Source organism: Pithys albifrons, chromosome 4, assembly GCF_047495875.1.
Source record: "Pithys albifrons albifrons isolate INPA30051 chromosome 4, PitAlb_v1, whole genome shotgun sequence".
Taxonomy (NCBI): Eukaryota; Metazoa; Chordata; class Aves; order Passeriformes; family Thamnophilidae; genus Pithys; species Pithys albifrons.
The window spans coordinates 74,987,661-75,002,946 of record NC_092461.1 but is presented as its reverse complement, the minus strand read 5'-3'; the positions used below and the strand labels follow the sequence as shown (position 1 = coordinate 75,002,946).

Genomic DNA, 15,286 nt, shown 5'->3' with positions numbered 1-15,286 from the left:
CATGGTTAGTTCCTGTCCTTAATTCACAGCTTGAGCTTCAATTTCAAACCTGCCTTGGGTAGGGAAAAAAAATTGAATAAAAACTTACTGCAGATTTTGAGCTTTAAAGATTTATTGAGATAGGAAGACTAAACAGAACTGAAAGCACATACAGTAAACAGCACGTAAGGACTTTAAAAAAACCCCAACCAACACAACAGCCGGTAAGTGGCACATCCCAAGTTTCTGAGCAGGGTGGCTGCCCTCACATGCAGCCGCTCATGCCCAGCCGGACGCTCCCGTGTCACGCCAGCCAGCCTGCTCTGCGTCCTCCCAGGACTCAAGGGAAAATCCCCGGCTGCCGTGGAGCAGCGTTTCAGCACCTCGCCTGCCGCAAGTCATCAGCCCCGAAAGTGCCTCAGAAACTGCGGGAGGGACTCAACCCCGCAGGGAGCCTGCGAGGGGACGGGGGTGTCAGGGAGACGGAGAAGCGGGGGCGGACGGGCTGCTGCTGCCCCCGCTGCGGCGGAGGCGGCGGGGCCGCACCATGGACAGTGGCTGCGGCCCGTCCCTCCCCCTGCCCTGCGCCAGCCGCTGCGGGAGGGAGGCCCTGCCCGCCCCGGCCCCGCCGCCGGCCTCGCCTCAACCCGCTCCCCCGGCCCGGCAGAAATGCCCCAACCGTAAATACCATTAAGAGGCGATGATCTGCGCCATCTGTCCCTCGGACTTACCGCCCTCTCCACCCCCGGTGCCGGATACGAGAGCAGCGAGCACAAAGCGAGCGCGAAACCCACCTCCGCTGGCGCTGCCCCGGCCCCGCCGGAGGGGAGCGCAGCCACCGCCCGCGGGCACTGCCCTCGCTGCCCCCACCCGGACACCCATCCGGGTCGCCTCCCCGTCCTCCCCCTCCGCAGACCCCTACTTTCTGCACCCCACGGGGAGCACATCGCGGCCGGCGGTGCCCGGCGCTTACCCCCACCACCTGCCCGGGACCCCGTCACTCAGGGCGGCGCAGCCCGCCCGGAGCGCCCCGGCGAGGCAGCAGCAGGACTCTGATAATAACACATTAAACACTTCGGAGCCCGAGCCCATCCCAGTGGAAATTCACGTTAGCAGCAGGGGGTGGGGAAGCCCGGAGCCCTGGCGAAGGCTGATTAAATCTTCCCGGGAAGGGATTAGCGGACACGGGAGCCGGCGATAGCCGAGGCGCGGGGCCTTGCCCCCTGCTCCGCACCGCTCTGGCACCGCGTCCGCCCTTCCCCGCGTGGGGCGGAGGGGTGGGATGTGCGGGATGGGTGCTCCATCCCCCTCTCCGTTACTTTTGTTGCCCGCACTCATGGCGGGGTCGAGCTCCCGCGTTCCGGCCGGCCCCCAGCCAGCGGCACCTGCTCTCCCGGGAGCGAGGGGGGGAATCCGCGCCCCCGTCGCACCTCGGGGACCACCCTTTCCCTCTCAGCCGGCGCCAAACATGAGCTCCCATCTCTGCCTGGAGCCCGGCGGGGCAGGGCTGCCCCGAGCAGGTGGCTCCGCACGAGCGGCCACAAGACACCGCGGGGTACCCGGGCGGCCGCTACCACCTTGCTGTGCCCCCTCCCCAATACGCCCCCTCCCCGAGACCCCCACCCTCCCTGAGACGGAGCCTGCCCGTTCTCCCCCCTCCCCCTTTCCCCCGTGGCTCTCCCGCCTTCCCCGGGCATCGCCGCCCGTAGGGGAACAAAGAGCCGCAGCCCGGCCCGCTCCTCGCCGGCGGTGCTTACCTGCTGCAGGGCCGCCAGCAGCATCAGCGCTAGCGGCGGCAGGATCCGCGGCGGCGTTCCCGCTACCCGGCACATGGAGGCGAGGAGGGGCGGCGGCAGGGCGGCCCCCAGCAGTTCGGAGCGCGGCTGGAGCCCGCGGAGCGGGGCGAGGGGAGCGGCGGGGAGGATCGGGCAGCGGCAGCTGCCGGGAGCTGCGGTCGGCGTCTGCCCTCGCCTGCCGGAGCCGGCTGCCGATCTAGCTCATGGGCAGCGATGCAGCGAAGGAAGACAGCAGAGAGAGCGGGGGGCGGAGGATGGGTGAAACTCAGCTCTGGGTCAGCCTGCTTGTTTCTCTGCCGAGCCCCTACGCGGTGCAGAGGGTGGGCACGGAAGAGGAGGAGGAGGATGGGCGAACAAAAGGCTGGGAGATAAAGAAGTAGTCGCTGCTGCTGCGAGGCCGGTGCGGCGGCGGCTTCCTTCGGCTGGCTGCCTTCCCCACGTCTGGATCTTGCCCACCTCGCTCCTCCCGCCGGTGCCCCCGAGCGAGCTTGGGCAGGCGGCTCCTCTCAGCGCCTCAGCCTGGGCACGCCAGCACCGCCGCTTCGCCAGCCCCAGCCCTGCTGCATGCTCGCCCCGCACTTTCTCTCCCTCTTTCTTCTCCTCCCTCCACCCCTCCCCCTGCAGGCAAAGCCCTCCGCCGGACCACAATGATAACAATACCCCAGCAGCCTCTGCCTGCCGTGCGCCTGTGTACGCGCTCGCCCGGTGCCTGCCTGCTTCCCTGCTGCTGGCAGCTCCCTCTCCGCCTCCCGTCGCTCCCTGCCGGCCGCACGGCCAATGGGAACGGCACGGCACAGTGAGCGCCGGGGAAATTCGCCGCTATGCCTGCGAATAGTGCTGCCCCTCCCCGGTCCCCGGAGAGCAGCGGCGCTGGGGGTAGCGGGGCAGGCGTCAGCGCCCCTTCACCCTGCGACACCAACAGCCAAAGAGCGAGGAGCGAAATAAATTCCAACCCACACACTTGATGTACTGAAATAGTTTAGGGGTGGGGAGGGGGGCGAGAACTTTCTGAGGAAAGAACGAGCTGCCGTGCTCGGCAGGGGACAAGTCGGTGCAGCGAGAAGTTGCGGCGGCGCCGCTGGTGCCCAGCCCGGGGACAGTGGGACGCCCGTGCCCGCCGCCCGAGTGCTGGCGGCTCGGCAGGTTCCGCTCAGCTTTTAATGCTTAGCTTATTTGGGGGTTTCTTTTATGCCCCCCCCGCCCAGCTTATTTTTTTTTACGCCCCCATCCCCCACCCGGCCCATTTTTTGTTGTTTTTGTTGGTTCTATTTTTTTTTTAAACTACCTGCTGAATTTTATCAGCGAATATTTTCAAAAGCTTGGCTGGGTCTGAAGTGCGCGGGTCCAAAAATGCCAGCGTGCGGAACGGAGGTGGGGAGTGCTGCTGAGCGAACAGTTAGAGACGCGAGTACCAGTGCTGGGTCATTTGCGGAGCTGGCACGGATTTTCTCTCACCCACAGGTCAATCGGCAAAGTTGTTTTTGTGTCTATGCATCAGAGCTTCCATCCTGGGACATAATGAGGGGAGGATTTGTAGGCATTGGCCCCTAAACAATCTCATGAAGTGGTAAATCAAAATGGTGCATTATTTATTTTAAAGCATCATGTTTGACACTTGAACTTGCAAGAAAAATACCCTTTTTTCCCCGGTGCTTTAGAAAATAACGCAAATCGTCATGCTCATGTTTTAAAAGGAAACAGCGGATTTGCTTTTATATTTTTGTCGGGGAGAGGCGAGGTAAGTATGTGCTTTTACGATGCTGATTTCATTAGCCTTGAAATTGAAAATAGGGGTCACTTGCGAGCAGCGATGCAGCTGCGTACCCAAGTCAGGGGACAGGGAGAAGAGGGCCAGAAAGCGCGGGGCAAATACGCGCCCGCCGGAGCCGCCTGTGCGGGGCAGAGCAGGGCCCGGGCAGCGAGCAAGACACGCACCGCACCACCTGCAGGTCTGAGCAACCAAATGACACTCAGTTGTGCAAAGGCAGCCTCAGCTGGAAAAACAGACAACCCCCCGCCACACCCCTCCCTTCCCTCGCACCCTTTAAAGTTGTAGCCCTGAGATTGTACCGATCCCAAGAGTTGTGAAGAACAGTAAGTGAGGGAAAGAAGGGCTGGTCATGAGTTTCTGGATTAAAATTTAGCCAAAGACTGAGGGGAAAGGAAGCAAGAAGGCCACAACTGATGTTTGTGTACTGTTACAAGGAAGAGTTTCCCAGGTTTGCACCTGATGGAGCATGTGTTTGGTCTCTTTAGCAATTCTAACGAGAACTGCTTGGATTTGATTATGAAACAGTGAGTTTCCCTGAGTAACAGATTCCTGTTTGTATTTTTGGTAGGTAGGCAAAATATTAGCACTTACTAATGCCTGTATTTGAGCACTTATTCACTCTTATAAGTGGTCTGCAAAATGCAAAGCACACAGCATAAACAACTCCATAAACCAACTGTCCGATGAGAGTAATTATCTGTCACCTAAATGAGCCTGGCCCCTCACATCCTTCAACCCATCCATCCCTAGAGGCCTGAAAAATAAAAGACTCTGCAGCTTAGCTGGAAAGTCACCAGGTCTGAGCTCTGGCTGATGATTCTTCAGGTTCTACTGCTGCCTTTAAATTTACATAGCAGAAATAGTATCACTGACAGAAAAATTGTTCTCACCAGCATCATTTTACTGAATCTTCTAGCCTTGAACATGTTTTTGTCAAGCAGTTGGCTTCCTTCATTTACATTATAACCAAAAGATCCCTCCAGCTCATAGTTTCTTATTTTTGAATATTGTGATAAAAGGGTAAGGGAGCAGACATGGGTAATATCTGTTAAAGTATAATCTCTGTATTGCTTTATGGTAAGAGGCATATGTTTGGGAGAGCAGAGTAGAAAGCTGTGCATTGCTTCCAAGCATAAATTATTCCTCAGGGTTTACGCTCATCATCTGTGGCATAAACCCAAGAGAACAGCTTTTTTTTCACCCCCCTCAGAAATAATCTAGCATTAAGTAGGCATAGCTGGAAATTCAGAGTTAGAACTGCTACTAGATTGAGATTGTCACCCTTTTTATGTATGTCATTCAAAAGCCAGCAAATGGTGGCAATTTCTGGCCAAGATTCAAACAAGTGGTTTAGATCTCAAAAGGCTGGTCTCCCAACTTGGCCTCAGATTGCATTTATGAGTGTGTTTTAACTAGTATAAAAATAATGGACATAAGTTAATGTTCAACCTAGGAGATCTCAAGGGCTTCTAGAAAAACCTTGTTAAAATTCCATGATTAAGTTGAAGAGAGGATTAGGGTAATTCCCATGTTAGTCATGGAGTTTGAGTCTCTCTTTCAACTTGTCCAAATTAATTTTCATTCCTAAGGTTCATAAAAATTCTGTAAAAAATGAATGTTTTCAATTTGGAACATACTATATTGCTTACGGCTTCAAATATTTTGGAAAAAAAAGACCCTTTCCCTGTGGGTTTAGTCTTACATTTAATCTGCCAGGTACTACTCTCCTCAATTCAAATTATGCAAATTAAGCATTTTACTGACAGTTTAGGCCTTGATCTGACATTTATACATGTGATCTTAGCAAATTGAGTTACACTGCACACGTGCATACCCCTTGTTCATATGTTTAAGTATTTATAAGATGGAAGGATAAATGTACTGAATAAAAGTATTAAGGGCATATTAGTTTGTCCAGTTTTCTTGTATTCTCCATGACATATGAAGAAATATTTTTATTTAAAAAGAAAACCAAAACCAAACCACACAATGGATCTGAGGATGTTCAATGCTTATTAATGAATCTTACTGCAGTAGTAAGAAAAGCAGTGAATGTTTTTTACTGTGACACAAAGGCTACACACTATCAGCTAATCCAGGTACCCCAGGATATTCTTTTAACAGAAAAGGAAGAAGCACTAACAAACCCAAAACTTCCAGCTTTCTAGGACAGTGGTTTTTAACTTGGGGTCTGTTGTCATCTTAAGACCCCAGATTTATTCTGGGTAGTCTGTCACAGGCAATGGTGAAAAAGCGTGTTTGTATATTCTATACAGCAATTTCACACATGTAAAATTCCTAAGGGGAGGAAGAATTTTCTGAATAGTAAGATTGTTAGTCATTGGCAACACATAAAAATGATTTATTGTTTTAGAAGGTAAATAATAATGTATGGCCAGGGACAATGCAGTCTTATGTAGATAGCATCAAACTGGTAAGAAAAACTGCATGGCACAGGTACTAAAATAGCTTCAATCTTTTAAAAAATGAGATAATTAAAGTGTTGTTGTTACTGCTACTGTCCTTCTCTGACTTCAGTAAAATAAGTATGACTCTGAATTATTTGGTCTGCTTTGGAGGCTTTTTTAATATGTTTGTTCATGTTGATTACTTATGTGAACTAAACCCCTGATAAATTGTCACTTTATTTAGAGAAATAGTCTCAGAAAGTGTGAAAAAAAAAATGGTGGTTTTACAGTGAAGTAAATATTACTTACTGCTAACTTGTAATTTGTTACAGAACTTAACCAATTTATCCTGATAGGCTTTTCTGGCCCTATCATTATTCTAACACACATAGCTCTATATGTTTCTCCAGTCTTTTTCTTATACCAGGACAATGCAAGATGCAGCATTAGTGGGTTGTTCTGCTCAAATCTGAAAATCAGCTGCGTTTTATATATATCTGATTTGTTAGAAGATAATTATTTTTCCTTTTCCTGATAGTTAAATAGTATCTGTCACCATACTTATATTTCTGTAAATTGGTAATGAATTTTGTAAAGGATTTCTGTATGAAGAAGAAGCTGAGCGTATGTAATCTGGATTTGATACAATATTTACATACTATGTGATTGGCTTTATGTCTATACCCTTAGTGTGGAGATCTGGGATCAACATGGACAAGCTTAGTGCTTGTATTTGCTTCTTTCAGGGATCTCATTCAGCATCACTGCCCAGTGCCTGCAAGCTGTTTGATATGGAGAGTTTCTATTGAAAATCAAGATAGAGACCATCTGATCAGCATAGCATCTCTATTCAGTAGGATAGCTTAAAAAAAAATCTTTTCCAGAACAAGGCCTTAATCATATGGTGTGATAAAGGATGATCGAATTGTAACTGATGATTGACTGAAAGGATGATGACTTACGGCCTATGATGATTTCTCATCCCCACAATAGAAAGTTTTAGAGTTTCTTAGAACTATTTCATATTGAATAGGCCAGTAGAAAAAGGTAAACTCACCTCTTAAAAACCTAATTTCAGAAAATATATTTTGTTATTACTATATATGATTTGAAATGAAGTATTTCTTTTTTCTTGGTTGGCTTTCCTATGATGTCAAGTAATCATTTTACTGTCTTGGGATCAGTGTCTAGCCTTTTTTCTGATTTACAGAGCCTATAGAGTTCCAGACTCCCTCTTTAGCCAAAACCAGAATTCACTGGCGTGAATTAAGCTGTTGGGGTCTCTGAAGAGGTATGTATGTAACCCTTACAGAAAAAGAAACAAAGAAATTTCCAAAGGACCAGTCTTATTACTCCTGACTTCTAGGTAATAAAAATGATGAAATTAGTTGTTTATAGTCAACCAGCATAGATAGAGAATAATTTAATTTAATGAAATTTTAATAATTTGCTTTAATGAACTCGTAAGAGCTATTATGTGGATTGTCACTGTTGTTATTAAACAGAACTTTTAACCCCTATAGTTAGATTTGCCTAATATTTTCTATCACCAAATCTTATTTATTATAGTATTTCCTTTTTTTAGTTAACAAGATCCAATTATCTGGACTGGTTGGTTGTTTCAAGCCGTATGCTTTTTGAAAACTTCAGTAAAATCCTTTGTCCTTTTTGGAGAATGAGATCAAGAAGGGTGTGTAATTTTGGTTTTGTTATAAAATTCTTACTGCCATTTTAGGGATTTTACTCTAGGCTCTGGAACACAGACTTTAATTTTGGGAAAAGCATGATTCTTATGCTGAGGTTGTGCCTTTTTTGATTGCTGTTAAACCTGACCAAAATCTGGCATATTTACAGATCTGAAAATTATATTGTTATAGTTCAGAAGAGTTCCACAACTACATCCCCTGACATCTGTCTGCATCTAATATACCTCTTATTCCCCAAACAATTGCTGCATTGCAAAAATTCTGCAAACAAGCCATCTTCATAGAACAAATCAACATCCTCTTATATGGAGACTGGAGGAGCTGCTCTGGAATTTCCAATACTTTTGTTGTATTAAGCACCTGAGAGATGGTGGGGGCTGTCTGTATTCATGAGTTTGTTGCTCCCCCTGCAAGGCCCCAACATCATAGGTGAGGAGCTGGTTCTGGCTGATAATATCAAAGGGTAAGCTGAAGGGAAGGGTTGAGACAGTACTTCACTTGGATGCAATACGGGGCGGGGTGTGTGTGTGTGTAAAAAACATACTGCTTAAAGATTTCCTCACAAAAGAACAGAAATGTATGGCTTCCTCCAGTGAAGAAACTGTGTTGTCGATATAGACTGCAGATACACATTATAGATACCTTTCTTTGTCATAGATTATAATAGCAATAATTATGCTTTCCATTGTAAACATGAAGGTAGAATATAAAATGGCCCAGAATTATAATATAATTGATATGCTGTTGATACCCTTTTCTGCTTCAAGGAAAAAAAATGCAGTTATAAAAACGGAGTTTTCAATCACAGTCAATGTTCCTTAAAATTGCAGAAGGATTCAAGAAATTTAGAGCAGTTAGAAAGTTAGGAAATTGTGCATTCAAGCATCTGAAAAATTGTTTTTATTGATAAGTAGAGTAATAATTGTAGTTCTTTTATTAAAAGCATTTACAATTTGTCTGCAAAAATTCAGTTCAAGGTAAAGTTAGACATGCAGTGAAGTAGCCATGCAGAAATATTTTACATACTTTCAGAGAAATCTGATGATTAAAAAAAATCTTCCTGCTTTTTGAATCATTTTTACATTAGTAGAATTTATAAAAGGCTTTCATCTTTAAAATGACATTTTGGACATCTTCTTTCTGTTTTGCAGCAATGCAAGCCTAAATTATCCCTAAATGTTATCTGAATTTACATGACCGGATCATTAACCTGAACTTTAGGAAGTCTCTAAAGATTTATTAATAGGAGAAGAATATTCTCCCTTGGTTACATTTAGACCCCTGTCAGCCTGGAGACTTGTCATCAGGCCAGGTATGTCCTGTGAAAATTCTGATCTCTGCAGGCACAGCTGTGTCTGCAACTAAACTCTTAAAAAAAAAACACCAAAAAACCACCACCACCAACAACAACAAACCCAACCAAAACAAGACAAAGGCTTTTTCCTGTTACTGGAGTTTGCTACTGTTAGCAGCTGCCCACCTCCTCTCTTCCCAAGTGGTCTCAGTCCCTAGGGCGAGGGGAACATGTGCTTGTACCCCTCTTTGCCGGTTTGTTAGTTCAAAGGCATCAACGGCGGCATGAGCTAAAACAGCTGAGCGCTGCCCTCAGGTAGCTGCCTGGCAGTGGATTAGACAAAGGCATGGTGACTCAGGCCAAGAAGCAGGAGGGTTCTTTGGATTAAGGTGTTAACGACTGCCATGGCAAAAAGAGGCAAGGCTCCTTTGTCAAAGTCCTAAATCTACATCCTTCCTCCTTATAAGCACCACTCTGCTGCTTCTCACCATAGGATCAGTAGGAGTTCCTCAGAGCTTGTTATGTTCAAAAGTTTGTACATTGTTTCCCAGAATATTAACAGAAATATTTAGGCGTTGAAATTAAGGAGTTGTTTTTTGGTATTGTTTTTTTTTTTAATCATAGTGTTAATTTATTTTTTGTGTTAAACAGAATAATTCAGTACATGTGCAGATTCTGTAACTAGTTAACTGCAAAATCTATGACTGTAGTTCTTTGGCTTTGAAATAAAATCTCTTAGTTTTCTCCACTGCTAATGGATCATATCCACAGTTCTTTTATATTTTCTAAAGTCAGAATAATTTGTTTGACTTCATCAAAGCTCAGGCTTAAGAATATTACCTGGTAGTTTTCCTAACAAAGCCAAGAACTTGTGCAGAATAAGGAACTATTTTTGAGGGAGACATAGAAGCTTGATTTAGAGTGAGAGAGTCCACCACAAGTCTTGTTACAGTTACACTTTCCCAACCAATGCAGTTCTCATGTGAAAAGTCTTACTTTGTAAGTCAGGGACAGACACTTTCCTACCTAGGCCTTTCTTTGAACCACTCTCGAGAGGGTGCAGTATCAGCTGCTGCTACAACCTTGTCTGTTCACAGTTCCTGAGCTGCAGGCAACAGCAGGGAGCTCAGCATGGACTAAACACCCAAGTATTCGCTTTGATTTGCAGAGGGATTTTGCATGCAGCACTGAGCTTTGTGCTGCTGCCACCTGATCTGATGCTAGTGCAGTGGTACCTATATTGCTCTGCAGTTATTGCACAGTCAAGAATAGCTTGTGGACAAAAACAAATAAATGTTGAAAATGCTTTTATGCCTCACAGGGTTTGTAGTCAGGCGTTCTTTGTGCATGCTTGTGATTCATCTTAAAGTTGTTACATTGGAAATGTTGCTGCCTAAACTAGATATTTATTTTTTTCCACAAAAGAATTCTAATTTTTCATTTCAAAATTACTGTAGAGTCTAATGTCACCTGTACTAAGTTGTTCCAAGACAACAACAAGACAAGGGGATGGTTACCCTTGTCTTTAAAAGTTTCTGTGTCATAGAATCATAAAATGGTTTGGGTTGGAAAAGACCTTAAAGATAATCCAGTTTCAACCCCTCTGCCATAGTCAGGGACACCTCCTTCTAGAACAGATCTCTCAGACCTCCATCCAGCTGGGCCTTAAACACTTCCAGAGAAGTCATGAGTAATCTGCATTTATCTAACTTGTGTAATCGCTAGACATTCACTCCTGTTACTTCTTTCAGCACTGAAAGAGTTATTTTCTCATGTGTCTGTTCACTGTATTGGAACTACAGACCAGTTACTTTTGATAAGGCAAAGCTTTTCCTCATTAAGCTAAGTGAATCAAAGTCCTTGAGTATTTCATTAAAACACATTTAATAAATGTTCCAGTTCTTTCCTGACCCTCTAATTTTTAACATGCTGCTTGAAATACTGGTGCTAGAAGTGCAGGCTATATTTCACCAGCAGCTGTAGTCATTTGAAAAACAGAATTAATACATGTACCAGACTCCTACTCAATGCTCCCATGTTAACAGATACAGTGATCATATTAGCCCTTTCTTTGGGGTTGCTTTGGTTATCAGATGACTCCCCAGGCAGAACCACAGTTTCCCAAAACAGTATTTCTTGTTCAGTAACACACCCTTCAGTATTTGTTCCCAGGCATCTGACTTTTACAGGAAGAATCTTCATTTTCTTTTGCACTGAAGCTTTTGTAAATACATTCTTTGCAGTTCCACTTCTGGCAGTCTTCCACTTCCATCCCACGCTCATCACTGTACATCTCTCTGTATTTTCTTCTGACACTGATTTGGAGTCAACATGACCAGATTGCCTCTACAAATAAATATCCTTGGGAAGTCAGGAGTGCCCCAATCCACTGATAAGTATTACTGAGTTTCCAGATCCATTAAAGCAGCCATGTCCCTTTTGATTCTTCTTGAACATATCATAGGCTTCTGAAGACAAGCATGTGTAATCTCACCTGGAGATGAGTCAGTAAATTGTAAACATATACAAGATTTTCAGAACTAGTGAAGAAATGCCTCCAAATATGGGGCCTCATGTCATTGGCTAAGAAGTAGCGGCAAAGAAACTGAAGGATGAGGGGACTAGGAGAGGACTGCTGATAATGGACATACCACAGTTTGAGGAGCCTGGATTGTTGTTACATCAAATCAAAGAATTATGTGGTATTAAGTTACTCATCAAAACCATGACTGATATGATCCTGGATGTACCTTTACATGATATGCACTAAATTCCAGGCCTTGGATTGGCTTGGAGTTTTGTTCATGCACATTAATTTGCCTCACATCTGTTTCTTCCTGATGTGGTTACTTCCCTAAAGTCAGGCTGCTGTGTAAGCCCCATAAACTTTAGTCTGAACTGGAGGACTCTGCTGAGCAGCATTTAAGTTTTGAAAAGGGTTCATTCTTTCTGTGGCTTTTGCACATTTTGCATACGCATCCATATGACTCAGTGCCTCTATTCACAGTAGTGGCTCTTCTTGAGATGTGCTAGGGAAACAAAAGTCTGGCAATAGTTGCTGCTGAAGACAGTATTTTAACAGAATCATAGAATTGATTAAGTCTGACTGAGGGTGCACTCTATCCCCTTGTCCAGGTCATCGATAAAGATATTAAACAGGACGGGCTCCAACATTGAGCTGTGGGGAACACCGCTTGTGACCAGCTGCCAGAAGGTGTAACAGCATTCATCACCACTCTGTGGGCTTGGTCACCCAGATGGTTATTTTTTTTTTACACAGCAGACAAACCCGTCCAAACTACAAGCAGCCAGTTTCTCCATACTGTGGTAATTGGTGTCAAAGGCTTTTCTAAAGTCTAGGTAGACAACATCCACAGCCTTCCACTCATCCACTGAGTGGGTCACGTTGTCATAAAAGGAGATCAGGTTAGTCAAACAGCACCTGCCTTTCCTGAACCCACGCTGACTGGGCCTGATCCCCTGGTTGTCCTGGACTTTGCCGCATGATGGCCCTCAAGGCGATCTGCTCCATGACCTTCCCCAGCACCTGGGTCAAGCTGGCAGGCCTGCAGTTTCCCAGATCCTCCCTCCAGCCCTTCTTGTAGTTCGACATCACACTTTCTCACCTCCAGTCAACTGGAACCTGATTGGTTATCCAGGACTGCTGATAAATGATGGAAAGTGGCTTGATGATCATATTTGCCAGCTCCTTCAAGTATCCTCACGTGGATTCCATCTGGCCCCTTAGACTTGGGTGTTTTAAGTGGTGTAGCAGGCCACTAACCATTTCGCTTTGGATTGTAGGGGCTGCATTCTGCTCCTCCTCCTGTCTTGCAGCTCAGGGGCTTGGTACCCAGAGAACAACTGGTCTTACTATGAAAGACTGAGGCAAAGAAGGAATTAAGTACCTCAGCCTTTTCCTCAGCTGCTGTCACTGTTTTCCCCCACATCCAGTAAAGGATGGATATTCTTAGCCCTCCTTTTCCTGCTGATAGATTTATAGTAACATTTTTCAATTGTCTTTTGGGCTGTTTAGCCAGATTATGTTCCATTTGGGCTTTGGCCCTTCTAATTTTCTCCCTGCATGACCTCGTGTCATCATTGTGGTCCTCCTGAGTTTCCTGCCCTTTCCTCCAAAGGTCATAAACACTCCCTTTTTCCCCCTGCATTTCAGCCAAAGCTGTCTGTTCTGCCAGGGCAGTCTTCTTTCCCACTAGCTCATCTTTTGGCACACAGGAATGGCTTGCTGCTGTGCCAGCAGAAGTTCCTTCATAAAGAATGTCCAGCCTTCCTGGACTTCTTTTCTCCTCAGCCTCCTAAGGAACGCTGTCAACCCCTCTAAACAGGACAAAGTCTTCCCCTTGGAATTCCAAGGTGACCATTCTGCTGGCACCCCATGTTACTTCTCTGAGAACCAAAATCTCTTATCATTTCATGATCATTATGCCCAAGATGTCTCTCAACCATCACATCACCCACCAATCCTTCACAAATGACAAGCCCAGTGGGGCACTTTCCCTTGCTGTCTCTCTCACCAGCTGTGTAAGGGAGTTCTCTTCCACGGGCTTCAGTAACCTCCCAGGCTACTTCCTGTCCATTGTGTTGCGTTTCTAGCAGACGTCTGGTAAGCTGAAGACCCTCATGAGAACAAGGGCTAGTGATGATGAGATTTCTTCCAGCTGATTATAGAATATTTCATCTGCCTCTTCATCCGGATTGTGTGGTCTGTAACAAGGTTCCTCCATGATATCTGCCTTGTTGGCCTTTCCCCTACTCAACTTTATTGTCACCATCAGTAAGCGCCAGACAATCAATGTAGTCCTTTACATACAGCGTTGCCCCAATGCCTCTCCTTCCTTGTCTGTTCCTTCTCAGGTGTTTATAGCCATTATTGCAGCACTCTGGTTGTGTGTGTCACCCCACTATGTTTCCATGATGGCAATTATGTCATGGTTTTCATGCACAGAAGTTTCCAGTGCCTCCTGTTTGTTATTCATGCTGCATGCATGGATGTAGATGAACTTTGGTTGGGCTATTAAACCCATCTGCAGCCTTTTTATGGGGAGAAGCCCTAATTCCTATGTGACCATTTTGATGCTTCCATGGTTTCCAACACACCAGTAATCCTTGCATCCACGCTATCACATGGATCTCCATCCCCTAGCTCCACTGAGACAATGATAGAAGCAGTTTTGATGCAGAGCATAGGCTGAGTTAACCTCCATGATAGCTGAACTATCATCCTTGTCATCATTCAGTTCCACTTTCAGAGACCCATACTTGTTAGGGGGAGGTGGGACAGTTACAGAGGACTTGCACCTGCTCTGCCATGCAGGAACTTGTCACTACTTCCCACGATCTCTTCCGTCACTGTGTTCAGCCAGGTAGTGAGGTGGGTGCTGGCCAAAAGCAAACTTCTGACTGTTCTTTTTCTTCTCATGTTCCTAAAATGTTTAAACATTTTTGGTATTTTAACTGCTCTGTTTTCCTTTGACAGAAACTTTTGAATGTAGGTAAACAGCCATTCATTCTTCTGCCTTCTTGCATGTTTTATGAAAGAATACAAAACTGTAAAAGGTATAATATCCATTCACAGTGTCTGCCCCCAAATATCTTATAAGTCCTGCTGAAGCAAGTGCTGATGCAAGGTGCTTGTCGAAAAGTATTTTAAAGTTTGTTTTCTTCTTGTTATCATGTATCCAAAGTATCCTGTATAAACTGATTTCAGCATGTGTCTCTTCTCACTGGTAAAGAGAAGCTCATTATGGAATAAGCCTTAATTTAATACAAGGCTCATTATGGAATAGCAATTTCCTTCAATTATTTTCTGTGAGAATCTTTTAAAAGTTGAATTCTTCTGAGACCCAGTCTCCTGGTCACCATTTCTCCTGTGGCAAACAAGCAACTGGGATTACTATGGGCTCAGGTATCACTTCAGGATGAACATGCAATGTGCCTACAGGTCACACTTGGACTCAGGGAATTTAAAACCGTTGTGAGTCCTCTGCTTTTTCTCCAAAAAGTTAACAAGCTAGGAGTTTGGAGGAAAAAACTCAATAAAAAACATGATGCTTTGTAGAGAAAGGATGCCTATTGTGGTAACAGATTAGCATGAAAAATAATGAACATTGCCTTCTGATTTCTTTAGTGTGCTCTGTTTTTCCTGCAAGTGAGCTTTCATAACATAAACAGCCAAAATCACATTACAGAGAAAATTCAGACACATTTTAAGATGTTTCAAACTTCATGTCCTTAATCAAGCACTGCAGAATGCTATTAATTTTACAATGTATTTTGTAATTACTTGTAGGTGTAATAAAAAAGAACTGAAA

General features: G+C 45.3%; 1 protein-coding gene across 1 annotated transcript in view; it reads right to left on the bottom strand.

Moving 5' to 3' along the window:
* Nucleotides 1-2,557, bottom strand: part of CDH2 (cadherin 2) — a 117,458-nt gene extending 114,901 nt beyond the window's left edge. The window contains exon 1 of the mRNA XM_071554625.1: nucleotides 1,737-2,557. Within this exon, the coding sequence (XP_071410726.1) occupies nucleotides 1,737-1,811 (75 nt within the window). The 5' untranslated portion in view covers nucleotides 1,812-2,557. The remainder of the gene's footprint in view (nucleotides 1-1,736) is intronic.
* Nucleotides 2,558-15,286: the final 12,729 nt, after the last annotated feature.